Source organism: Calidris pugnax, unplaced genomic scaffold (assembly GCF_001431845.1).
Source record: "Calidris pugnax isolate Ruff unplaced genomic scaffold, ASM143184v1 scaffold56, whole genome shotgun sequence".
In the NCBI taxonomy this organism is placed as follows: domain Eukaryota; kingdom Metazoa; phylum Chordata; class Aves; order Charadriiformes; family Scolopacidae; genus Calidris; species Calidris pugnax.
In genome coordinates this window covers 14356384-14383279 of record NW_015090839.1, presented here as the reverse complement: position 1 = coordinate 14383279, position 26896 = coordinate 14356384, and the positions used below count along the sequence as shown (strand labels likewise).

The 26896-nt window shown below is 39.8% G+C and overlaps 2 protein-coding genes across 2 annotated transcripts in view; one reads left to right on the top strand and one right to left on the bottom strand.

Annotated features, from left to right (window-relative positions):
• The first annotated feature begins 789 nt into the window (after window positions 1-789).
• On the top strand, window positions 790-16292 carry LOC106887883 (fibrinogen-like protein 1-like protein). The gene is made up of 4 exons (XM_014941648.1): window positions 790-1025; window positions 6546-6910; window positions 12069-12268; window positions 14523-16292. The coding sequence occupies exons 3-4, from the start codon at window positions 12124-12126 to the stop codon at window positions 15221-15223; spliced, it is 846 nt and encodes a 281-aa protein (XP_014797134.1). The 5' UTR covers window positions 790-1025; window positions 6546-6910; window positions 12069-12123; the 3' UTR covers window positions 15224-16292.
• A 6-nt stretch (window positions 16293-16298) lies between these two features.
• The window catches only part of CHRM5 (cholinergic receptor, muscarinic 5), a 56669-nt gene continuing 46071 nt past the window's right edge, over window positions 16299-26896 (bottom strand). Inside the window, exon 2 of the mRNA XM_014941647.1 lies at window positions 16299-21632. Within this exon, the coding sequence (XP_014797133.1) occupies window positions 19963-21549 (1587 nt within the window). The 5' untranslated portion in view covers window positions 21550-21632 and the 3' untranslated portion in view covers window positions 16299-19962. The remainder of the gene's footprint in view (window positions 21633-26896) is intronic.

Genomic DNA, 26896 nt, shown 5'->3' with positions numbered 1-26896 from the left:
TTATTATATATATATTATATATTCTCCTCAGAAGCTCTCTGGATTAAGGACCTTCTTGCTGTGGTACACACAGGTGTACCATTTCCCTTTGTGTTTCAGAACGGAGAGTAAGACACACAAGCTCATAGTCTGGTGTCAGGGCACAGGACTGCTGTTTACCATGCAGATGCAAGGAGAATCCGGTTAAACACTCAGAGTCATGCTTCCCGTTCCTGGGATCAGAACTGAGTAAGACTTTGATCTGATTTTTTAGAGTGGGGAGGAGTGTTTCTTTTCCTACCAGTTTGTTTTCTCAGCCATCCACAGATATGGTACAGATTGCTTCAGCTTGGCAGGTGGGAAATGTATAAGCTGTATTAATAAAGATTTAATTTCTTGACTGTGGTAGTAGAACACAGAATCACAGAATGATACGGGGTTGGAAGGGACCTCTGGAGATCATCTAGTCCAACCTCCCTGCCAGAGCAGGCTCACTTAGAGCAGGTTGCACAGAAACATGTTCAGGTGGGTTTTGAATGTCTCCAGAGAAGGAGACTCCACCACCTCTCTGGGCAGCCTGTTCAAGTGCTCTGCCACCCTCAAAGTAAAGAAGTTCCTCCTCATGTTTAGATGGAACTTCCTGTGTTCCAGTTTGGGCCCGTTACTCTTGCCCTGTCACTGGGCACCACTGAAAAAAGACTCACCCTACTGTCTTAACAGGATGCCATTGGCCTTCTTGGCCACAAGGGCACATCGCTGGCTCGCGGTCATCCTGTTGTCCACCAGGACTCCCAGGTCTTTTTCCACAGAGCTGCTCTCCAGCGGGTCAGCATCCTGAGGGGAAAGTATCTAAAGAAAGGGGAGATCAAGATCAAGCCTTCTAATGAGGTTGTATTTTTGCAGTGCTAAACATTATCTCATACAAAGAGGAGGAGCTCAGATGAGAGGTGGAGCAGTCACTAAAAGACAGGCCTATAGTGGAATAAGTGCAGCATCCATCATTATATTTACTAAAAGCAATGAGAAGTGAACCATGCTGTTACCAGGTATGTGATTAAAGGATCCAGGTGATTCTTTCCTAAAAATAATACTTCTACCTGTACCTTTGTAAAGGTCCCCCACGTTAGATATGTGAATCTATAAACAGTTGCTAGACACTCCTTAAGAAACCTTATTGTGTAATCCTCTCATTTTTAGATTTGAACTGTAGTGTTGATACTCCCTCCTTTGTTTTGGTTTATTTTCCTGCTAATTCTATTCACATGGTATTTACACAGAGTTTTTTCAATTCTGTTTGCCCTTCGTTTTTATAAAGGCTAAAAGGGTCTTGTTGAAATTGCTGTAGCAAAATCTATTCAGCTGGTGCTGGCAGAAATAATTGTGTACATCACTTGTGCTTTCAAGTGTTTCAGTGGTAGCAACCAATTATTTCTATCGCCAGGTAGCTAGCTAATGGTGGAGAGGTCATTTGTCCTGGAAAAATCTGATCAAATTGCTGTGCTTTCTTTGTAATACGTTTGAAGCTTATTTTATTACAGATTTTTTTTTTTTTTCGAGCTCTTTAAGTGTACCCTGAGGCAAGTATCAGAAAGATTGATACAGCCACAGTTCACTGAATATACAAGAGTTCAATAAAATGCACTGTTTAGGGGGGGGGGGGGGGGGTGAAATGAAGAAAATGTCCAGTGAGCCTGGGTAGCTCCTCGTGAAAAATGTCAACTTAAATCCCAGTACCTAACACTGAGAGTCACCTGCTGCTTTCAGCCCACTTCATTAGTGTCACATAGGAAAGGAAAACACTGATGAATTCTGCCTCTTTCAATCTTAAAACTGTATTACAAAAAAGTTGAGTGCTTTCCTTCATTCACCGTAGCTGTTTATGCACTTTTATGTATGATGGACTAAACCTGCCCTCTGAAGCTCATTGTCTTTATAGCTTTGCAGTACCTTGTTATTCTTTTTAAAATCTTTTGTACATTGTTCAAATTTGACAGCCTTTTTTAAACTAGATAAACTTCCACTTTCTCAAATATGCTTCTTTGTAAGAAGTGATTATGGCTATAAGTACTTATATTTCTAACTTGATTTAAGCACTGTTGGGTTTTTTCCTTTAAATGGTGCTCACATTGCCTGCTCTTTTTCTGCATGTATTTTTTAATACTCTACATATAGTTAGTGTTTACATACTGTTACTGCCTAATAATTCTTTTATGTTCCAATTTAGGAATTTGAATAAGCAGGTATTTCTGCAATAACAGTGTGTTACTGAGAATATTAATACAGTTTATCAACAGAAGTCCAAACCATGAAATGGGCTCTGCTGTGTTTGCTATTTTTAGCAGTGCTTACTTGCTTCAGTTAGCTCCCTTCTGAACAAAATACGGACCAAAATTACCAGTGCAGCCAGGTTATATAAATACCTGTGGAAAAATATGTAAGCACATCTGAGGATGTTGCTCTGCTGTCCAGTCTGACTTTTGAAGGAAAGTTTAGTATTCTTTCTCCAGCCAGTGCAAGAGGTATTGGTCTCAGCCGTTGTATGCAGCATTATGGCTGTTCTGCGTGATGGCTGCAGATAGTAGATGATGAAAAACTCCAAACTTACATATTAAGAATGTATTTTTCCCAGAGTAAGGCCTTGTACTGCTGTAGCACTTCCAGATGGTCTCCTCTGAGCGACCATCCTCTTGCACAAGCATGTCTTTACCAGGAATGCTTAAAGCCAGGAGAGGTCATAAGGTAACCAAACTGAGGTGAGGGTAAATAAATAAGAGTTTAAACCATAACCTTGACATCTGTGCATTAATTTACCTTCATTTCTAAATTCTATAGATTAAGATTTAGAATCAGCATGTTAAAGAGGTATTGCAGGTTTTCTAGTCTGTATAGGTTCTTAGACTATAGGTTCTTAATACCACAGTTCCTTAAAACGTTTCAGTAGTTATTGAGCAGTCTGACTAATTCTTATGATGTGATCTCAATCTCTCCCCTGGGGAAAACTGTGGGCAGTGAAATGTCTTGTTTTGGTAGAAATTTTTCTGCTCCCACCCTATCCACCCCCTGTGTATTATTCACGTTGCTACTCAGTTTCCTTAAACAACAGCAGGATCAAGAAACTAAGTCATGCAGTTAGTGTGAGACAGTGAAATCTGTGATAACTATCATTTCCAGGAGAGACTGATTCCACAGTCAGCTGCAGAAATGTGTGTTGGCGTGGCAGGATAGATGTGGTTTGGGTTTGGTTTTTTGATTTGGTTTTGTTTTTTTTTTCCGGTCTCATCATCAAACTGAAAATTTAATTTGTTTATTTAAAGTCTGTCTTATGTTCTGAAGCATTCTTTTTATGATCCTTCCAAGCATTTCTTGTGATGGTATATTGCTTTATATGAAAAGCCCCTCATTTTTGTCATTTTTTTTAGCAAAGCTACTTCAGCTGTGAGGTTGCTAGAGAGCAACAGAAGTCACAGAGTCTCTCTTTGGAAATGAGATGGTTGCCATGACAATACTCCCAGCTGCTTCTTGTCCCAGATGAGAAAATAATTTTTAGACTCATATTACAAGGATAGGCTACAGTGTTTTAAGCTGAACAGTATAGCTAATTCATTCAAATCAAAGATCAACACATTGCTTGTTAAAAATCTTTGGTCTGATAATCAGCTAAAATTGTTGAATCAAATAGTTGTGCAGGTACTTATCAAATTTTTTTTGCTATTTGTTTTTGATCAGATACTTGAGGTAAAACTGGTGCATTGAAAGGGAAAATATTTTCACCTTAGTGATTTTACTGAATGTCTCTTTTTGTATTAGAAATTATTCTGAAAGCTGACTGATACCTAGGTAAGTAGTGTTTAAACCGTGACTCTGAGTTTGAATCCTATTTCACAGTGTGCCAGATCTGTATCAAATCTGAAATGCTAGATACTTTTAAGGTTTATTATCTCTGAAGTCCACCCAGTTGATGATGGAAGTGTTGGCTCTCTTGGTGGTCTCTAGTCAACCTCACTTTGAGCAGAGTTATCACCAACACCATGGTGTGTCTGGCCAGTATTAAAAACCTACAAGCATGGAGGTTTCATGACCTATCTGGGAAAGCTGTTCCCATCCTGCACTACTCCTGGTGAACAAACTTTCCCAAATGTCCAATCTGAACCTCCCAAGTCACAGATTGTGGTCATTGCACAGTGTTATTTTTAGACTATGTGGTTAATCATAGTAAACACAAAAGCTTGGTGAGGTTCAGATGAATAGTGACAGGCAGAGGAACCCCAGTTAACCTTATCAGTGAAAACTGGAAGACACAGACTTGACTGCTCCTAAGATTACCAAAGGAGAATGAATAGACCATTGCTCCTGGTGTGAAAACCAAAGAAACTCTCCCAGAACTCCTTGCATAGTGAAACGTTGCCTACAGAGGACTAGCTATGAGATGCAGGAGGAATGGCACTTTGGAATTGTTAAAAGGTTATTATGAGATGTTTTTAATGGGACTGTTAGAATGTGTGAAGCTTTCTACGGAATGTTTAGAGGAAGGACCAAAGGTTGTGAAAGTGAGGGATCCGTGTAGCAGGGAAGAACAAGTCTGGTTTGATTTCTTTCTTGACCAGTCTACACTGGCTGATTTTCATCACCTTATCATCTTACCTTTCATCCTTTTACCCCATTTTTTTTCTGTTCTCTTGTGTTCTAAGTTTTGAAGCTCACTGTTCTTTCTTTCTCATACTTTTTCCCCTTTTCAAAAGATAGACCTCTACTATCCCCACTGAAGTCCTCTGAGACTTCCATGACTTCTAAAAGGTAATTGTAAATGGTTCAGGAAGGACTTTTGCTAGTTCATAAGGTGCATGTAGAATTTAATCTGTCCTTGCCACTTTGAAAATATCTAACTTCTTCAGTGTCTTTGAGATGGTTTTTACCTAATCTGGCCTCCAGTCCTACTCCTTCATTAAAATTAATTTCATTCATTAATAAGTATGATGGATTTGGATGTATTTTTCAAGTTAGGTCCTACCTCAGTGTTTTTATTGAAAGTGAACCCTTTTAATTCAGTTGAGTTTCTGTGCCTTTAGAATTTAGTTTATGGTTCAACAAGGAGACATGAAGAAAATGGGTTTTGTATTTATTTAAGAACTTGGAATATTTTCATAAATCTGAAAAAAATTTACTGAACATTTGAGAAGTCAAATGTTTCTAAGAGGGAGGCATCTATTTTATTTTACATTCAGTCAAAAATATGTAACTCAGTTCATTTCCCAAATAATGGTTCATCTCAAATAATGTATGTGTAAAAAGATATTTAGAAACTATATTGAAAACAGTCTTATTTGCAATTTGTTTCAGCAGTTAATAACTGCTTTTTGCATTGTCAGATGAAATACACACTTAAGATGCCATTGCCAGCTCAGAAGTTCAAGAACAAGTGAAAACTGTTATGAACACTTTTTTTTGTTACTGATCCTATACAAAGATAACAAAGTGTGTTTAGCCAAGGTTGCAAAGCAATTCAAAGCCACTCAAAGTTGCAGAAATATTTCTATGGCCTAGTTTTGTTGTTTGTTTTTTGGTGGTGGTGTTTTTGGTTTTTTTTCCCCAAAGCAATTGCTTGTGCTGTGCACCCACAAAACTTTCAGGAAGGATACTCAGTGAGACCTTTTTTCTATGTTTTATGTGTTTTGCCTGGTTAGAACTTTGTCTCTTGAGTTCCTTGGTATGCTGAACAGGTATATTGCCTGAAAGTTAGCATTTTTACATGTTTCTGACAACAACGCAAAGCCATAAATCATCCATCTCAAGTGTTTCAAAGACCCTGGGTACACAAATTGCTAGCCTGTGTCAAAGCCTTTCCCATAATGACAGAGGCCATCCCTGGGCATAGCGGTCACGAAATGATAGTTTTTGATTCTCAGAGAACTAAGGAGAAGGGTTAGCAGAGCTGCCACCTTGGACTTCTGGAGGATAAACTTTGACTTGTTTGGGAGCTTGGCTGACAGAGTTGCTTGGGAGCAGCAACCCTGAAGGGCAAAGGAGTCCGGGAAAGCTAGACATTCTTCAAGAAGGAAATCTTAAAGGTGCAGGCTGTCCCCATGTGCCGAAAGACAAGCCAGAGGGGAAGAAGACTGGCCTGGCTGAATGGAGATCTTTGGCTGGAACTCAAGAAAAAATGAGAGTTTATGACCTTTGGCAGAAGGGGCAGGCAACTCGGGAGGACTGCGAGGATGTCATGAGGTTATGCAAGGAGAAAATCAGAAGGGCCAAAACCCAAATACAACTTAATCTGGCTACTGCTGCAAAAGACAATAAAAAATGTGTCTCTAAATACACTAGCAACAAAAGGAGGCCTAAGGAGAATCTCCATCCTTTATTGGATGTGGAGGGGAAACACAATGACAAAGGATGAGGAAAAGGCTGAGATGAAAGACAATAAAAAATGTGTCTCTAAATACACTAGCAACAAAAGGAGGCCTAAGGAGAATCTCCATCCTTTATTGGATGTGGAGGGGAAACACAATGACAAAGGATGAGGAAAAGGCTGAGATGCTTAATGCCTTCTTTGCCTCTGTCTTTAATAGCAAGACCAGTTGTTCTCTGGGTAACCAGATCCCTGAGCTGGAAGACAAGAAGCAGAATAAAGCTCCAATAATCCAAGGGGAACCTGTTAGTGACCTGCTGTACCACTTAAACCTGCACAAGTCTACGGGGCCAGATAGGATCCACCCAAGGTTACTGACGGAGCCGGCAGAAGTGCTCACTGAGTCACTTTCAATCATCTGTCAGCAGTCCTGGCTAACCAGGGAGGTCCCGGTTGACTGGAGGTTAGCAAATGTGATACCCATCCACAAGAATGGAAGGAGAATCCAGGAAATTACAGGCCTGTCAGTCTGACCTCAGTGCCTGGGAAGGTCATGGAACCGATCATCTTGAGTGCCATCACACGGTATGTACATGACAACCAGGTCATCAGGCCCAGTCAGTATGGGTTTATGAAAGGCAGGTCCTGCTTGACAAACCTGATCTTCTATGGCAAGGTGACCCAATTAGTGGATGAGGGAAAGGCTGTGCATGTTGATTACCTGGACTTTAGTAAGGCCTTTGACACTATTTGACACACCATTCTCCTGGAGGAACTGTCTGCCCATGGCTTGGACAGGCATACGTGTTGCTGGGTAAAAAACTCTCTGGATGGTACTCAAAGAGTTGTGGTGAATGGAGGTAAATCCAGTTGGTGACCAGTCACAACTGTGTTTCCCGAGGGCTCAGTACTGGGGTCAACTCTGTTTAATACCTTTATCAATGATCTGGATGAGGGGATTGTGTGCACCCTCAGTAAGTTTGCAGATGACAGCAAGTTGGGAGGGACTGTTGATCTGCTTGAGGATAGGAAGGATCTGCAGAGTGATCTGGACAGACTGGATCAGGCTGGATCAATAAGACAAGGCCAATTATATGAGGTTCAACAAGGCCAAGTGCCAGGTCCTGCATTTGGGTAACAACAACCCCATGCAACCCTACAGGCTTGGGGAAGAGTGGTTGAAGAGCCACCTGGTGGAAAAAGACCTGGAAGTGTTGGTCAACAGCTGGCTGAATATGAGCCAGCAGTGTGCCCAGGTGGCTGAGAAGGCCAACAGCATCCTGGCCTGTATCAGGAATAGTGTGGCCAGCAGGACTAGGGAAGGGATCGTCTCCCTGTACTGGGCAGTGGTGAGGCCTGACCTCAAGTGCTCTGTTCAGTTTTAGGACCCTCACTACACGAAAGACATTGAGGTGCTATATCATGTCCAGAGAAGGGAAATGAAGCTGGTGAAGGGTCTGGAGAACAAATCTGATGAGGAGCAGCTGAGGGACCTGGGGCCATTTAGCGTAGAGAAGAGGAGGCTCAGAGGAAGAGAAGGCCTTACTGCTCTCTGCAACTACCTGAAAGGAGGCTGTAGCGAGGTGGGGGTTGGTCTCTTTTCCCAAATAACAGGTGATAGGACAAGAGGAAATGGCCTTAAGTTGTGCCAGGGGAGGTTTAGACATATACTAGGAAAAATTTCTTCACTGAAAGGGTTATCAAGCATTGAATCAGGCTGCCCAGGGAAGTGGATGAGTCACATGGTTTAGTGGCGGACTTGGCAGTGTTAGGTTAAAGGTTGGACTTGATGATCTTAAAGGTCTTTTCCAACATAAATGATTCTATAATATTTACTGGCACTTACTGACATCATTATCCAGGTTTCTACTTTGCCCTTTCTAGGATTGACGGCTTCATTATATGCGTTGGATACGGATACTTTTCATATTCCTTACACAGACAGTCTGTTCAGTTGCAATAGAGTAGCCAGGTGTCTTTGCAACTAATTTCAGAGCTTGATGAAGTAGTAAATTGATCAATCTCAGTCAAATTCTTCCTTTGTAAGGGTGTGCCATGAGTTGTTAAAAGTTGTAAAGAGACTTTACACATAGTAGAGGCTGCACTGGAAAAATTCAAATGAATGCTTGCCAGTTAAAGCTGAGCAGAATCAGAGGGATAATTCAGCATACTGTGGAGAAGGAATATGTGGTCACTGGGCTAAGAATAAGTCATTATAGTAATGCATTATTTTGAAATCTGTGTGTAACCAAACCATAACAATGTAAAGTAGTCCTACCTTAAGATCACTATATAATTTTCAGGGCTGAAAAATTATTCTCAAAATAGTTTATCAAAAGCAGAGTAATATGTAATGATTTTCATTGTTCTTCAAAATTCTCATCTACAGAAATAGATGCTTTTGTGAGCACAAGTGAATGAATGCTGTTGGCTTTTCTCCTCTCTTCTAATTAAACACTTCCCACTTCAGTTCTGCTCTGCCAGCTCAGATGAAAGTTTGGAAATCATCAAAGAGAATGAAGCAGCAAGGAAGTAAGGAAAAATGGAAAGATGGGGGAGGACATAAACAGTGACGGGAAATGTAGGAATCAAAGGCACAAAACAAAGATGTAGCCCAATTTATATCAGGGTAACGTGAGACCTATATATAAATACCACTAAAGTCAATGGTGTTTTCTGAAGTGCATCTATATGGACAGAGTGGAAAGGTACCTGCTCCTGCCCTTTCTTAGCATCCTATTTTAGTAAGATCTGTGTCTATTCAAAGCACTTTCATTATTTCATAAGCTACAATACAGCATTTCCATGTCTTAGCCAAGGTTTATAAAGCTCGGTACTAACCAGAAATTAGATATCTTAAACATACAGATACCAGAAATTCCCTGAGCTGCATAATGCTAAAAGCGGAGAGAACACGTTCTTAAACTTTTCCCTATAGCTCTGCTACTGGCCAGAGTCAGGGAAAAGATACTGTTCTGACTCTCCGTGGCCATCATCATGTATAATAAAGCGTTGCTTGTACTTTAAAAATGAAAAGAAATATCACTGAGTTTTAAATGTTACAAGTAAATGTTCCCTAAAACATTTGTTATGTGTATTTATTTAATTGTCCATGAAATGCAAATCCTCACATGTGCTTTCACTGAGGATGAATTATTGAAGAACAAAAATTATGCATAGTACAAATCCTTAAGTAGAGCTTGCACAGCACTTAAATGCTCCACCAATTTTAATTTTGAGTGTTCAGGGATGGAACCTGATCAAAGTGGGTTGCAGGCTGGATCAAGGAGCACAAAAGTTAAGTGTTGGCTCATCTTGAAAAGGGTAAATGCTAGATTAGACATCATCTAAAGGCCATGCAGGTAGACAGTACAACTTTCAGATGTGTAGCAGCAATTAACTCATCTGATTCATTACAGTTTTGACTTAAATTAATGTTAATTAACTCTTATTAATACAGATAAACTAAAATAGAAACCTGTTGACCAGCCTGTTCTGCTTTTGTTTTTTCCATGTTTATAACTCTGAGACACTGCTTCTGATTCATTCACATTAAACCTTGAAGTAACAACAACATTTATGGTTGATTTGTTCCTAATACTCATAAATCAAGTTGTCTCTGTGCAAATTTAAATGTGACTAGCAGTATAGCATCTAGTTAATTCACATATGCAAAATGGCATAGTACATTTGAGCATCTGTCTACGTGCATTTAAGCAACTTAAGTAATTTGCTGAACTAAAACCTCTTTTTGTTTCTCCATCACTGTGTCTGTTTATTAATCAAGGGAATTTAATTTAGTTACTGAGTTGTTTCAATCTTTGTACTTTATAATTCATACGTACGTACTTGCAAGTGTAATATGTCAGAACAAAGTCCACCAGAGTAAGAGCAGTGTGAAATAATGAAGATGCAATTTTGCTGCATTTGAGATAGTGTGTTGGAGCTGATTTATTCACCTGGACTTAAGTAGCAGGCAAAGTACAACTGTAAAGAATGAGCTCACTCATTTGTGTGTGTTTTTCTTCACCAAGCTTCACTTGACAGAGGTAAGATTCCTGCCTAGTGCTGGTTTCTTCAGTTGCTTTCTTAATAATTTATAATACCAAGTTCTATTCCGGAATTAAATGGATCTGTAAATCATTTCAATGTGTAAATATGAGGCGAAAAAAAAGACTGACTCACTCAAAAATACTAAGAGAAAAACAAGGCAACTAAAAAAATAACTCCAGATGCAAGTAGAGATTTCCTGAAGTTCAGTAATGATTGTGGGTTAGGTTTGGGTTTTTTCTTAAGTTATTTATAATATAAGGATTTATAATAGCAACAATAATTGAAGCTTTCAGGGAAAATAATACATGACAGTGGGAAATGCAGGCACAGTAGAAACTGCTTTAAGGGAAATCTTGTGCCAAATTTTATAGAAGGTAATTTTCCAGTTTATTATGACCCCGATGTCAAATGATCAGCTTTGCATAAAATAGCAGATCGTATGTTAATAGTAAATCAGAATTATTACTGAATAGTTTTGGGTTGAGTAGATAATTCTGGTTTGCTGATTGTCTAATGGTAGTTGTAAAAATCAACTCTCAAACCTGAACTTTATGATAACAATTTATCTTGGACATTTTAAAAAAAATGTGCTGAATATTTTTTCACTCTGGAAAACAGTTTGCTGAATCCGCTGCTAAGTCATTAGATTTATAAGGAATGTGCCTCTGTTGCAACATAAGCCGCTGCAGAGAAGGATACCGGCCTCTCTAGACTCTGAGCTGACTCTGGCAGGAAATAAACTCTGACCAGTATCTTGCTATATCTGTTTTCTGCCTTGGTCAAAGCCACCGTGGAGAGCTCGGTCCTTAAAAATAAAAATAAAATAGTTCGGCTAGAGCCTAAGTACATGTGTCCTTTGAGAGTATGGGAAACACTTGTTACCTTGATTCAGTCTAAGCTGTCATTGATATAGAAGTCGTATAGCTGTCGTTGATATAGACTCTTCAGTCAAGCTGGAGTTTGCCTAAGTGAGGACCCCAGGATGTAGTCCAGTAATAGCCTAAGCTCTCATGCTATATTGGGTGGAGGTGTTACTAGATGTGTAACCCTAAAAGGAGGACAGAATGAGGCTCAAAACTGTTTGGATTCAATATATTGAATACTTATGGGTTTTGAAGAGGCTGAAGAAAAATTCTTTTTGCTTTGTTTTTGAGCTTTTTTAAAAATCTGATTTAAACCTGTAACCTATTATTTAAAGCTATAGATGGAAATTCACAAAAAACATAGTCAGATGTGCTGATGTGAGTCCTCCAGTGCATGATAATATTCCCAGCACTCAGAAAGCCATGACTTTGAGTAGTGTTTGAACTACAGTCAGCAGAGCTAGTATTACTGTTTCTGCCAGTTTGACCACTACAGTTTGCACTCAGGGAATAAGCAAAATTCAATTCTGATAAAAATCAGATGTGCTTTTCTTTTTTGTAATTACTTTCTATGGCTTTTTGTCAGACACAAAATTGCATTATGTTTCATTGACCAGCATGGTACAATGAGAGACATTCTAAGTGTCACAGCACAGTGCTCCATGTCAGAGGGATGACCAGTCAGAAATAGGATGCAAGACTTCAGAAAAGGAAAGGTCCTTGAAAGATGGGAGAAGCCAATTTGACCACTATAGTGAAGCTAGGTATTTCAATTCTTTCTCCTTCAGGACTTTCATACTAAAAGTCATAAATCTTTCCATTTTCAGTTCCAGTCTGTGTTACAGTTCTGTATTGCTGCAGGAGGACTGACTTGGAAGGAAGATGTTGATGAACTCAGCTGGATTTATTCTGTTCTTTCTCTCTCATTGTGCTGTGTCAGTGAGCACCAAAGAGGTAGTGGACTTGGCTAATGCCCACCTTCTCCCCCAAAGAGGCTACGAGAGACTGAGTAACACCAATGAAAAAGGTACTCATGAAGAGAGCGAGTGATCTGGATGCATGCTGTGTTTTACTTTATTGCTTTGTTATTATGTTTTCAGCCAATGCATTTGAAAGTTAGCCCTGCAAAAATACTTTGCAATGTGAACATGTCCTGCCCTGAAGTCTAGAATTTTTAAAACCATTGCTCAGCTGTCATCTAATTCAAGAGAAATTAACAGGGTTTGTTTTTTTTTTTGTAAAAAAAATACTTTATAGCATTTGGAGACTTACTCTTAGGACAATCCTATCTACATTATACTGACACCTCGGTACCTAAAACCCATCGGTACCTATAACTGAGGCATCCCTAGCATGCAAGGTCCAGCTTGGTAGGTTTTCTAATGTATTTACCAGAGTAGATCCCACATAACAGGTACACAAAAAGAGCAGTGGGATTGATTCATTTTCCTCCTCTGACTGATGGCACTTGAGAGTTTATAAAATTCACTTTCCAAGTGAATCATGTAACAGTCAGCCTAAATGATTTTCTCATTTTCTGTCTATAGCAGTTGTTCCATTTTACATCAATAATATTCACTGAGAAGGCCAAATACAACTGTCACTGTATATATCACTGGCTTGGACGTCCCCATATAAATCACCTAAATAATCGTTCTATAAAATCATGGGATCAGGTTTGGAGTCAGGCTATTGTTCTAACAACTAGGGTACAGAGTCATGTATACAGTTCTGCTCTTTCAGGACATTTAATAATGTCATGCAGATAGTATTGAGATTTGAAGTATTCTATTCATGGCTGTAGATTCTATTAGGCAGTGAAAGGTATAAAAATAAGACCTTGGAAAGCCTATACACTTCTGTAAATATGCCCTGAGTGGCTTAGAAATACCAATAAACTTCTGAATATCAAATATAAAAGACTATATTTGACACAATACTGGTACTATGAATAATACTATTTAACAGGTTTAGTCCATCTGGACTTCTGCAAAGCCTATGATAAAATACTTCATGCAATATTAAATCACAGAAGGTAGGGTTACATTATAATTTCAGTAGAGATTGAAAAGTAAATGGCAATGACCTGGGTAGAAAAGTAAACCATAAACTCAAGGGGAGATTGGAAGTATTTGCTTATAAGTGATCTTTTCAGTATTCTTATTAAGAATACTGATGCAAAAATAGGAATATGCTGATAAAATTTAATGATAACATGAAGTAGAGAAAAGTAAATACAAAGAATTAGAATATTACGCAGAAAAAATAATCAGATGTTCTTAAGTAATACTCTTGGGATGAAAAATGAAGTACAAAATTCTAGGTTTTACTGCAAGGTGTGGGCCTTACCAGTTACAAAGATCAAACTCTAGATTAAAAGCAACTAAACAATAAAAAGGCAATCCAAGAATATATCAACAGAGGTGTTTTTAATAAGACTTGGGAAGAATCAGTGGCACTATATAAGGCCATCTGCAATATTGTGTGCAAATTTTACCCACATTCTAGGAGATTAATTTGCAGTGAAGAGGTGCAGAAAAGTTACTAAAAGTTACTACTGAGTCTACTGGATAAACAATAAAATGCAAAAGCATTTTCATGTGTTTTCCTGATATTGGTGTTCAGCACTGCACTGCACTGAACTTATACCTGCAAATTAGCGGTAAGATTTAGCCTGGAGTTCGAGTGACAAGAACTGTTCCTAAGAAAATCCTCAGATGTTTGTAAGTTGTGTATTAGCAAGAAATGTGCTTTAATGTTTCCCTTTTGTCAATGAACACATGGCATATGTATCAGAATTTAATGCAAGGGTGTTACAAGTGCCTGAAGAATAAATTAGTTAAAGAGAAATTAGATTTATTTGTTGAGGATAAGGCTAGGTCTAGTAATTGAACACAATTGTCCAACATGTGGCACAGGGAATTGGAAACTTGCTGACTAGCCTAACTGGAAGAAGAGAGGAAAAAAAGGAATGGTCTTTAGATAACTTTTGGCTTTTCAACCACATTTCTTTCATAAATGGAAAATCACACTTCTGTTGTATGACAGGATACCAAACCCTTTTTTTTTTTTTTTTCTTAATTTCTGAACATTTCCTGCACGTTCTGCCCTGAAGTCCTTCCCCTTTAGCTAAGCAGGTGCCCACCAGCCAGGATGAAGTCAGGGTCACCTTCCAGTCAGAAGGCAATCATTCACTCACTCTAAAGCACAGAGTTCAAAATCTAAAATGTACTATTTGAACAGCAGTTTACTTTAAAACTTTTTCTCTTTTTCCTACTCAGACTATCCAAGGGATTGTTTTGAGATTTTTCAGCGCTCCAAAGGAAATTCCAGGGATGGTCTTTACATCATCCAACCAAAGGAGGACCCAATTGTTGTCTTTTGTAACATGCAGGATGGTGGCTGGACAGTAATCCAGCACATTACTGCTAATAGTACTGTCGACTTTGATAGGACCTGGCAGGATTACAAATACGGATTTGGCTCCGTTCAAGATAACCACTGGTTAGGAAATGAATATATGCATCAGTTAACTAGCAGCTCCGTGAAGTATATACTTGGAGTGAAACTTGTAAACCTAAACGCTGAAATCAAATGGGGACAGTATGAACCATTCCTTATTGAAGATGAAGCATCTCAATACCGAATCAGGGTTGGTCTATACAAAGGCAATGCCACTGATGCTCTGACCTTGGACACGGAAGCTTATCTCCATGACAACCAGAAGTTCACCACCAAGGACAGAGACAATGACAATTACTTTCAGAATTGTGCTAAACTGGAACTCAACGGTGTTCCTGGAGGAGGCTGGTGGTACGACGCATGTGCTGGAGCAAATCTAAACCGTAGGAACGTGATATACTGGCAAAAGGACTGCAACAAGCAACGCATGTGCAAGTTTGCATGGATGATGATCAAACCTATGGACCACAGCGTGTCATATCCAACCAAGTCCTGTCCATGTCAGAAAGTTGAACTGTAGATAAGCCATTTTACTTTGAAAGGAACATGGATTCTTTGTCCAGTGACTGGAGTGAACTCACATTGACTGAATAATCACACTAAGTAATCATGACTGAAAATTTAATTTGGGCTTCTGCAAGTCTTCAAGGGCTTTTTGATAGCATATCATCCAGGACTGGACCAGGACATAGACATCTACCAACCACATAAGTGGAAGTCACTGTCAGAAACTAAGACCTCTGCCAGAAGATTTAAATAATTAATTGTATAGCCATAAGAGGAGTCAAGTATGAAATCCAGGATGGGATATCTTGTACAAGATATACATGAATATACATGCATTTCAGAAGCTTTTGCTCCAGTATGAATGTTCATGGTTGATCTCCTATATTTGCACATCTTCACATATCACACAGGAAGGAAATTTTTAGTGAAGTACCTACATTTACAAAACACATATTGGAGAGTATTGTGTTATCACAGGGCAGCATAAGGCCTTTCCTTTTTACTTTTAGTGAAAGGTATTTTAATGTATAAAATTGGAATGAGCCTCATCTCCCACGGCTTCATTTCCCCTTCATTGACTCTTCTATTTATCTCTACTTTTTAATGATCCCATACACAATGAAGTATTCAGGACGGGCTTTTCTTCCTTCTTTTTAGATCACTCAGAGCTAATGGGATCATCAGCTTTCCCATTTAAAGCTACTAATCCAAAGCTTACAACTCCTCTGAATTTTTCCCCAAGAAACTCAGTGAATGTATATTTTTAAAAAATCAAAATGATTTCACAATTGTTTACTTATTGCTCCATTTTTTTTCCTGCATATGTCTACTTTGTTTACCAAGTTTTGACTGCTGCTTCTCCCTGTTCCATGACGTGCTTCAGCTTTCTCTGTTTTTTTAAAACCACTGTGAGAAAAAGAGTGTTGGCTTTATTTCCCATTTGCTAGCTTCAGTTGTTTTGGCACTCAACATTATTTAAACAGGGTCTCTTTTTTTTCTGGTTATAAAATAGAGAATAGTTAAATTTCATTATAGATTCATCTGTTTTAAAATCATAAATAAAAGGATTTCAGTTTTGATAACCCTGTAGACCTTGATTTCTTTTACAGCTGTTTGGGTTACTTCACACATTTCTATGTTATTGGATAGCTGTATGACAGCTGAAGAGTTTTCATTGCTGTGTTATACAAAATTTCAGGATAATAGTTAGAATATCTTGTATGTTCTCTTGAATATTTCGATTACAGAAACTCAGCCAAGAGGAACAAAAATCCTCATATAAAAATATCTTTCAACAGTTAATAGCAGTTACTAATTGACATGCATAGTTGAGTAGGTTAAGCATGATTAGCAATTGAATTATACAATTAATGGCAAAATATGCTCTATCATATTTTACAGGTTCTTATGGTATTTTCTCTATCACCCCTTTGATTTCATCCTTCCTCAATTCAACAGGATTTTTCTATAAAGGAAACCACTGCGTTTTAATTCTATCTTGACTTTCCATCCTTTGCAAAGCTCTTCACTCCATGTTAAGTAGTCACAAAAAATGCACAACTGTAACTAGGTGTTCTATACCCGTTTCAAAATTCTGAGAACTCTTCCTAGTATTTACCTACAAACTTAAATTATATTTACAGAAGATTTGTGTTATTTGATAATTTATGAGGATCTGGAATATATAGGGAGGCTCATATGTATGAAAAGGGAGAGACAAAAAATGATACCCCCAATTTGTGGGAAAATTCAATATTCAAAAATACTAAAGTATGCTGCGTCTCTGAAAAGCTTAGTTAGGGATGTATATTTATGCATCTATATTGATAATACAGACAAACATATCTCTATATATGTATGTGTATGTAATTATGTATAAATAACTTGTAATTTTACAAAAAAAGATCTTTTCACAAATCCATGACTGAGACCATAGTCAATTACAAGATCAGTAAAAGGTTCATTAAAAGGACAGAAATACAGATAACAAGATTGTTTTACACTGTAAAAGTCCCACAGCACTTTTTAAATGAATGAAATATAATTCGAAAACAAAATATAATTAAGTACTAATTGTTTCTCTGATGAGGATAGCGTTTTTCTTTTTGTGGTATTGATTTTTTTTTTAAGAATAAACACCCTATGTAACAATTAAGCAACACACACCTCTTTATGTAATCCCAGGTATTTACAATGTACCCATGTTTGGCCATGTAACGTCTCACGCGGTGAAGTGCTGGCAGCACAGTTTGAGCACGTATGTCACAACTACATTGAGCCAACATTGTTGCATCCATCACCATGTATTCTAATATATTTACTCAGCACAGAGTCCAGAAACATTTACAGGACACTCTAGTTCAAGAGAAGCCAAAACCAACAAAAAATATCCCATTTAATTTCAGTAGAAGCCAATGCTTTACTCTAGCAACAACACCGCAGCTAGCAGGAACTGTTACTACCTCATAAATTTTGCCTTTAACTACAGCTTGTGCCGCAGAGGGACACATTCATTTGCTAAAAATCAAACACAGTTTACTGAATGCCTGATCCAATGTAATATAAAATAAACCCACTATAATAACCAACTTGTACATAGTTACTGTACACAAGAAAAGCTCTGGATAGTGAGAGAGGAAATTTGATGAAAGGGTCTTTATAAAGACCCATAGTTTCCTTTAATCAATCATATGCTAATGTGCAAAAAATAATAGGCACAGTATGGTGTGTTACAAAATCAGTCATGTGAATTTAGAGAACATATTTTTACACTACTGCAGTGCTAATCTTTCACTGACACAACTTTACCGTCTGGAGATTGGAGATAAAAAATATTAATTACTTGTACTGTGGTTGTTGACATGGAGGAATTACGTATCTGTAGGGAAATATTGTGATGGTATGATAATTTAATAATTATGCCACAATTTCACTGAGAGCAATGGTACATTCAAGATGACTAATACAATCCCTGAAATGTGCAACTGGGTCATGTCACCACTGCAGTGTCCCACTAGCGCATCTAAGCAGACATAATATGAAGATTGGCCCAAACTTATATGCCAGAGCATCTCATGCTAAATTTTAGAAAAAATTAGAAAGGCTAGAGCTGAATCTGAATTTTGCGTACATTGAGATCTTTCTCATTTACTTATAAACATTTGTTTACTTTAGGACTTGACTCCTTACGACTCCTGTCACTGACAACTTTGTTTTCTTGTGAACTTTTCTGAGGCTTCACATTTGTTTCCACCACAAAGAGCCAGGTCACCAGCTCTGTTCCAATGGCCTTCTGCTGAAGGCAGCCCCTCGCTCAGGCATTCAGTCAATGTTGCAGGGCTCCTGCCAACCTAACACAGACCTCAGGCAGGCACGTGCAGTTCACCCCTGCCACAGAAGTGTCCTCAGCACATACCCAACGCCCTGGCAAACTTCAGGTAGTGGGCCAGAGTCTCAGCTTATTGTAACTAGGCCAGTACAGCCCAGTCCCAGAAGCCACAGCCATCAAAGAGGTTGACTCCAGGCCCCAGTACTATAGCAGATATGGTTCTGCTGGACTAGAAGACAGTGGCTGGAGATAAACTATATTTCCAAACACCTACTGTTAATTAGCATTTATAAAACTATTTTAAGACAAAAAATGCTATGGAAATGCAAAGTTTCCTTAATAGTTTTGTAGAAATATTTAAAAATTACTTTAAAAATCTTTGTTCTTTCAGAAATGCCAATTCTGTCACTGTTTTTAATAATCCATAACATATAGGTAAGTGCACAGGTTATCAATACGTATTTTTCTCTTGTTCTGGATTACTCCATCAATGGAAACTTCTGGAGCAAGGAGAAGCACAACAGAGGAGATGATTGCAAAAAAAAGACTTCCCTTATGTTGTAAAGTAGATAGACTATATCCATTAAGCTTTACAGTCAGTTCTGATTTGTACCATTGTCACTATAGCATAAAATTTTAAGATTTCCTTCAGAGGCATTGGGAAATGGAGAACTTCAGAGGTACCTGCTAAACATCACCATTTTTTACAGATGACAGTGACTTGCATGATGGAATTGAGATTGGGATTGGCTTCTTCACATAGAAAATACATTATCTATTTCCTCGACTATGAGCCCTTCCTATGTATTCAGAAAAGTCATCCTTAAAGTTGAAATTTTCTCAGTATTACATTCTCCTATAATATATGTTCATTTGGAGTATTATGAATCTCCCTGAACATTTAGTATTGGGTGCAGCATTTCCCCCTTTAAATAGTCCTTGTTTCATTCCAACAGCAGGTGGAAAAGTCTCAAACCAGAAGTTGTGCAAGCTCCATTGATTGGTACCTTGAAAACTAAATAGACAATACACTGGAAAGGAAGAAATGAACTATAGGAAGAAACAGTTTCTGCACTACAAGGAGATAGACTGGGTGACCTGACCTGACGACTGGATGACCATCCCCCTCTAGTTTCTAGTAGTTTATAATTTCCTCTACACTTTCTCATGCTGAAAGGACAGAAGATCCCAAACATAATAGCTTTAATGAAGATCTACTGCATAATCACAAATACCCTGTGCTGCTCACAGCAGCCACTGACTTCTTTATCCCAAGCACACAACTTTCATGCAAAATTTTACTTTTCTGCAGATTATTTAACCCCTAGACATAGAAAGCAACAGCTTTGAAAAGACACAATTGCAGTCAGTTTACTAGGATACATCAAGATCTATTTTCCCTCTTACCCCTTATATAAGAGTAATTATGGCAGTCTGGTATTGCCCTGCCAGTACAGTTTTTCTTCCACTTTTTTCTTTTTCCACTGGCAGAAAAGCAGCATCTTAAAAGTTTTCCTGAAAGTTTTGTTACAGAGGGCATAACACATGGGGTTAACAGTGCTGTTCACATAGCATAGCCAATATCCAAGGTGCCACAGTGTCAGGGGAATGCAGTCAGAGCAGAATGTGGAGATCAAAACCATGATATTGTAGGGAGTCCATGTGATGATAAAAGCCAAAAGAATGGCACTTAAAGTCTGTGCTGCTTTGCGTTCCTTTATAAGAACCATCCGTTTCCTTTTGGTTATTTGGTTATTTATATTTGGATCCATGCTTTTGATGGAAGGATCCTTCGACAGAGCAGCAGAACAAGGAGTTATTTTTACTTTACGGCAACCATTGTTGGCTTCTTGGCTGCCATCAGCCTTAACCACCAACCGGAATTTATAGGCCACACATTTTTTACTTTTTTGTACGTGGCCTTTGGCAGGAGACAAAAAGTATTTCTGATTCTCAAAATCATTTTCTTCAGGTTGGTCTTTGACAACAACATCTGTACTGTCATTAAACTCTTCTGCCTTACCTTTAGATGGACTTTTGTAAGTTACTTGGAAAACGGAATCAGCAGTGAGTTTATCCTCCTCTTCTGAAGAGGCATAGCTGCTGCAGGTGGTTAACTGGTCAGCCTTAGCCCAGTCGTTACAAGTACTTGTTGCCTGAGAGGCTTTCACCGTAGCTGACGTACTTCGACTAGATGAAGACCAGGAAGCTTGACACCTCTCTCTTTTGGTTACGTTTTGCTGCTTGCAACTGAAGCAAGACTTCAGGAAAGCTTTCTGAGGCTTTATCATCTCAAACTCTGCCACAGACTCTGAACCCTGCAGTTCAGCAAGGTCCTTGGTACGTTTCTCTGTCTCTTTATAGATGCGGCAATACAGAATGGTCATCACGGACACTGGAATGTAAAAAGCAGCAATTGCAGTACCAAAGGTGACAATGGGCTCGTATAAAAACTGTATCTGGCACTCCTCAGGTGGTACTGTTCGTTCACCCACAAAATACTGCCAGCACAAGATTACAGGTGCCCACAACACGAAGGAAATTAGCCAGGCCAGGCCAATCATGATTCCAGCTCTTTTAGGTGTGCGCTTGGCCCTGTACGTTAAAGGCCTTGTGATGGAAAAATATCTGTCAAAACTGATGACTAGGAGGTTCATTACTGAGGCATTACTAGCTACATAGTCCAGTGCTAGCCACAGGTCACAGGCAAGGCTTCCAAGAGACCAGTGGCCTATGAGTATATAAGATGTATAAAGGTTCATGGAAAATATTCCAATGATGAGATCTGCACAGGCGAGGCTGAGCAAGTAATAATTGTTGACAGTTTTGAGCTGACTGTTAACCTTGAAGGATATCATTACAAGAATATTTCCCACTATGGTTATTAAGCTTACAATTGCTGTTACAGTAGCAATAGTAATGACTTCCCAGAGGCTATGCCCTTCTAACTGCTTATGGTTGATGGATGAACTGTTTACAACAGTGGAATTGCTGAATAAATTTACTTCCATTCTTGTTCTTGGTGTATTGTCATTGGGATCTTAGCACTGTTGCGTATTGCTTTCTGTACAAGAAAATATTCTTCTGGAAACAGCTGTAAAAATCAAAGGAAAAAAACAGAAAAAGAAAGCAGCTAGTTAAATAGCACAGACTTCCATTAGGGTTACCATAAAACACTTGTAAAACAATCTATCAAATTATTTGTACCCTCTTTTTGCATTTTGATTATTGTTTCTACCATTGTGAATTTAACTAAAACACACAAATGTACGTTTTAGGGCGATGTACTCTGGCATCCTATGACATTTCAAAATGCAATCAACACAACTATTGTTTCTTAAAACATTCAATCATGCCAGCTTTTATATTTTGAATGCCTGAGGAGACAATTTTTAAAGACAGACATTTAAAGTTTTGCAGTGCAATAAGACAGTGAGTCGCCATTTCCTACACTATGATGTAGAGGACACATTGAGATTTCAGAAATTATCTTTGGAAAATTTGGAGAAGTCACCAACAACAGAAAGAGAGTGAGAGGAAACAGAATGCAAGAGGAGCTAGGAACCACGCTGGCACGGTGGCAGTGGGAAACAACTAGATGTTAGAAGCGCTTGGGGCGACTGAGGGGGAGTCTTTCAGTTAAGGAGGCAGGCAAGGCCAAGAAGACATTTTTGGAAAAATAAGTTAGGCAGGAAAGTCTTTTCTCTATTGGGAGATCTTGGGACATAGAAGACTGACTGGATGAGGTGTGGAAGTGCAGTTTGGGTAGTTTGGGGGAGTAAATCAGCAATGGATGACTATAGTGAGAAACAATGTAACAAAACCAATTAATACTTGCATAAGCAGCGAAAGGTGGAAATAGCACCACTGTTACTCTGTTAATGCACACATGACTATGGTGTCCATCCCTTCCTACGTTCTTCACTTGTCCCAGTGAATGAATGCCTAAATTAGGCAATTTGGTTCTTTCACAGGCATCCGCTGTTTTTTGAGTCATTCTATCACATTAGATTATGCCAATCACTTGTTCAATGCTTAAGCTTGCTAGACTGTGTAATTGTGGAACAGTCAAATAGTACGGAAATGAAAGATAAATTAACAGTCTGTTTATTGGGCATCTAGCCAGTACAAAACCAGTAAGACGATCCCTTTTTCCAAAGCAGACACAGGTTCAGCTAAAACTATCACATAAATCACCTATTAAAGTCTAACTCTAAGTCTTTAGGATTCTCTGTGTATCAGATCTCTACTACACGGTGCTCCCCATCCATCCACATCACTTCTCTGTGTTTTCATCTTTTATCCGAACTCTCAGAACCTTATTTTCTTTGATCTTGGCTTTCACAGCCTATCTCCCACATGACATTATCTATCTTTTGTACCAAGCAGTTGGGTCCTGCCTCTCATCAGCTGATTACATTGATTTTTTATAGCCACTTGTTGAATTTTCAGATAAGTATCTTATTCCCTTTCATTGTCATCTTATTTTCTTTCATCGGTTCCTTTACTTTTGTCCCAGGTGTCCTAAATACCCACAGAAATGGATCATCTTTCTTCTCCAAACCTTCCCTAAAGATTGTCTCCTGTTGTGATGAAATTCAATAATGGTAAGTTTCCTGTTGTATTGAGACCCCTATCTATCATACTACCCAAAATGGTTCTCCTATATCTGTGTGTGTCTGTCATCCCCTATGTTATATTTAGATGTTTGTGCATCTGTATTCTGTTTATACACAGTGTACACTGAACCTAACTCAAGAGGATTCTAGTTCATGTACAGGCCTTGCAGCTTAGTAATAATCATAATATATGCATGTTGACGATCTGTATGCTTTGCTCTACAGCCTCCAGGGCCAGTCCAGCAGCCAAGAATAATTAAAGAGCCACAGCAGTCCTATCGAGCCCCATGCAAGAACTGGTTCTGATTCTGCAGACTTCCCTCAAGTCAAGAGCTGTCCTGATGGCTGGCTTTACCAATCTTTACACAACCTTGAAGTGTAGGAATTAATTTAACATGAAACAAAGGTGTGCAGAGCAGCTGCATTGCTGTGATAAGGTAGCTGAGCTGTGACAGACAAATCTGTGTGTCTCTGCTACCTCATGTGGCTTATGCTTCTTTTTTCTGTGGACAGTCAGTGCAGTTGTTCTGCATGTCAACATCTCTGTGTGATTAAATTTTCAAGCATGGCAGTGCAGTAATGGGTTTAGTGTCACAATGTCAGGAGGCAGGGAGGGCTGACTGCTCTGCAAGTGAAGGGGAGCCACAGGTGGAGCATAATAACAAGGCAAGTGAGAGCAGAGATCTCACCAAGAAGAAGCAGGACATACAGCAGCACATTTGGTTCATGACTAGGGCCAGAGACAGTGATTAGGGTCAGACGTAGTCCAGTGATCACACAGCAAGTCCATAGTGATGAGGTAAGTCCAAGACCAAGCCAGGAAGCCCAGCCAGCAGATCCGAGTCAGGATCGAGGAGGTAGGAAACCAGGTGTAGGTGTTGCTGCTGCCCAGCTGTGATGTAGCACAGGTGAGGGCCAGCAGTACAGCCTCAGCTTAAAAGCAGTTCCCAAGGGAAAGTAGAGGGAGGTTCTTGTTTCTAGGTTTCTTTGCAACAGGTCTTATCAGCAGAGAAGCTGACCTTGGACTCAGCCAGCTAAACTCTAACATAGCCAGCAGCACTTCTAGAAGGGGGCTGCGCTCCGGGCCTTGACAGCTAATGGACCTGAAACATTGCCAGGGCTCAGGACTTTTTTGCAAGTTGCAAGATTTCAGGAAAGGATGGTCTTAAAAAGCCACCAGCTATAAATTTCAGGCACTAGCTTCTACATTTGCTTGACACCTGGGGGTGAGCAGCTGCTTAGGATGATTTTAGGAGATTGTTTGAACTTCCTGCCTTTTTTTGCCAGAAGATGACCCCTTTCTCAGAAGAGAGGAGACTAGAGATTACCTAGATGCTGTGGCCTGTCATGCTTTGTCTTTTGCCATTAGGTAGCGTGACCCTCTTGGGTCACTTATCCTCCCTAACATTAGGATTTAGAAGGAAAGACTGCTGAAGCTACCCCATGTGGACTGCAGACTTCAGAGCAACAGGAGAAGCAGAAATTGTTGTTGTTTTGACACAATTGTTCTTGGTTTGAACTGACGTGGCCGTGAGGAACACTGGTAATGTAGTATAGAAAATATAATTAATTTCTAAATAAAAAGCCCTCTTGTTATTGTCATGCAAAGCCTTCCCTCCCTTTTAGTGTGATGCCTATAAAAATTGACAGTAACTAAGCTGCTAGTATGCAAAGATCTGTTCTTGGCACGCTGACCATTCTCATCATCTCTTCATCATCTTTTGTCTCATAGGTCTGTGTTGATACTTGGTGATGTTCTCTATTTGTGTATCACTCAAGGCAACAGTGCCTGTGAGTGGGGCTTCTGTGTGCTATGGTAACATAATTTATGTTAATTGTCTATCAAAAGAGATGATAATAACAGGGAGATCAAAATTAAATTACAAAGTCAAAATGCACATGTACAGTATCATGACTTTGCTATCTGTCTCATAATTATTGATGCATGAACTTCACACTTGTGAGCTGTAATGATATTTGCTATTTGTTGCCAAATATTAGTGATATTTTTTTCAATCTAGCTGTAAGTATTAATTAATGTGAGTTGTTAAATTTGTACATATACTCAGCTTATAGTTATCTGCAGGCAGATTGTTCGTGTCACTGATTAATTGCACCACAGATGCAGTCACAGCTTGGGTTTGCCAGGTTTTATAAGCTCTAGCTCAGCACTGGGTCTGCCAGCCCTGTGCTGGCTGCAGAAGGAATCATTTGCAACGTGCTTGCCAGTGCTGCTCCCTGTTACTTGATTTATCTGCTTGTGTTGCACTGGAGTCACGCTAAGCTAATTTACTGATTTTCAGAACGCTATGCCCCAGAACTAAGCAGCACTTACCACAGGTGGTAGCGCAGAGACACTACAGCCCATGATTTCTTGGTACGGGAGTTTTGGTCACGTTTTGCTGTAAGGACTTCTGGGTTTAAAAACCTTTCAAAACCAGAACCGTGTTTTAATGGGTGTTGTCAAAAGACAGCCTGCATGTTCAACAGCAAGCTGGCAAGTCTGCTGCTAGGGAACTGGTGAACTTTCCTGAGGACAGCATGGGTGCTCACCTAGTTCAAGTAGAGCAGGACAGGCCCTCCTAGCTGTAGAGCACAAAGCTGTCCCCACGTCCCTGCTCTGTGTTCTCAGAGCGAGGTGCTCCTCCAGAGGCCACAGAGTCACCTCACATGCTTCATGTAGTGCAGGCTTGTGTGCAACACCCTGTCAGCCTGGCTCGGTTGCTTTTTTCCCCTCATTTTCTACAGAAAGCTAACTTCAGGTATTGCACTTGGGACACAACCACCCCATGCAGCGCTACAGGTGTGGGGAAGAGCAGCAGGAGAGCTGCCTGGTGGAAAAAGGACCTGGAGGTGTTGGTCAACAGCTGGCTGAATACGAACCAGCAGTGTGCCCAGGTGGCCAAGGAGGCCAACAGAATCCTGGCCTGTATCAGGAACAGTATGGCCAGCAGGGTTAGGGAAGGGATTGTCCCCCTGCACTGATGAGGCCCCACCTCGAGTGCTCTGTCCTGTTCTGGGCCCCTCACTACAAAAAAGACATTGAGGTGCTGGAGCGTGTCCAGAGAAGGGCAACGAAGCTGGTGAGGTGTCTGGAGAAAAAATCTAGTGAGGAAAGACAGAGGGAGTCGGGGTTGTTAATCTGGGGGGAAAGAGGCTGAGGGGAAACCTCTCACTCTGCAACTACCAGAAAGGAGGGTGTAATCAGATGAGGGTCGGTCTCTTCTCCCATGTAACAGGACAGAAGGAAATGGCCTCAAGTTGTGCCAGGGATTTAGGATGGATCTTAGGAAAAAATTCTTCACAGAAAGGGTTGTCAGGCATTGGAACAGGCTGTTCACGAAGTGGTTGAGTCACTGTCCCTGGAGGTACTTAAAAGATGTGTAGACATGGTGCTGAGGGGCATGGTTTAGTGGTGGACTTGGCAGTGTTAGGTTAATGGTTGGACTCGATGATCTTAAAGGTCTTTTCAAACCTAAATGGTCCTACAAGTCATATATTTTTAGCTAAGAGTGCTGTTTTCCAGACATCAAACGCATTTCTGTTTGAAACACAATGGCAGGCTGTTTGGTTTTCGCTTCTTGCTCGTTGAGACTTGCAGAAGGCACACGGGCAAACCCTCCGAGGCGCCCATCAGGGCTTCGTCCCCGGAGGAGCTGGGCAGACCGCGGGTCTCCTCCGCCGGGGAGGCCGGGCCTGCCGCCGGGGCCCGCAGCCCTGTTCCTGGCCGGGCCGCGAG

Bases quoted from the DNA above. Each gene is read 5' to 3' on its own strand.
- LOC106887883 (XM_014941648.1), top strand. From the start codon at position 12,124: ATGTTGATGAACTCAGCTGGATTTATTCTGTTCTTTCTCTCTCATTGT. The intron at 12,269-14,522 runs GTACTCATGAAG...TTTCCTACTCAG, and splicing joins GAGTAACACCAATGAAAAAG to ACTATCCAAGGGATTGTTTT.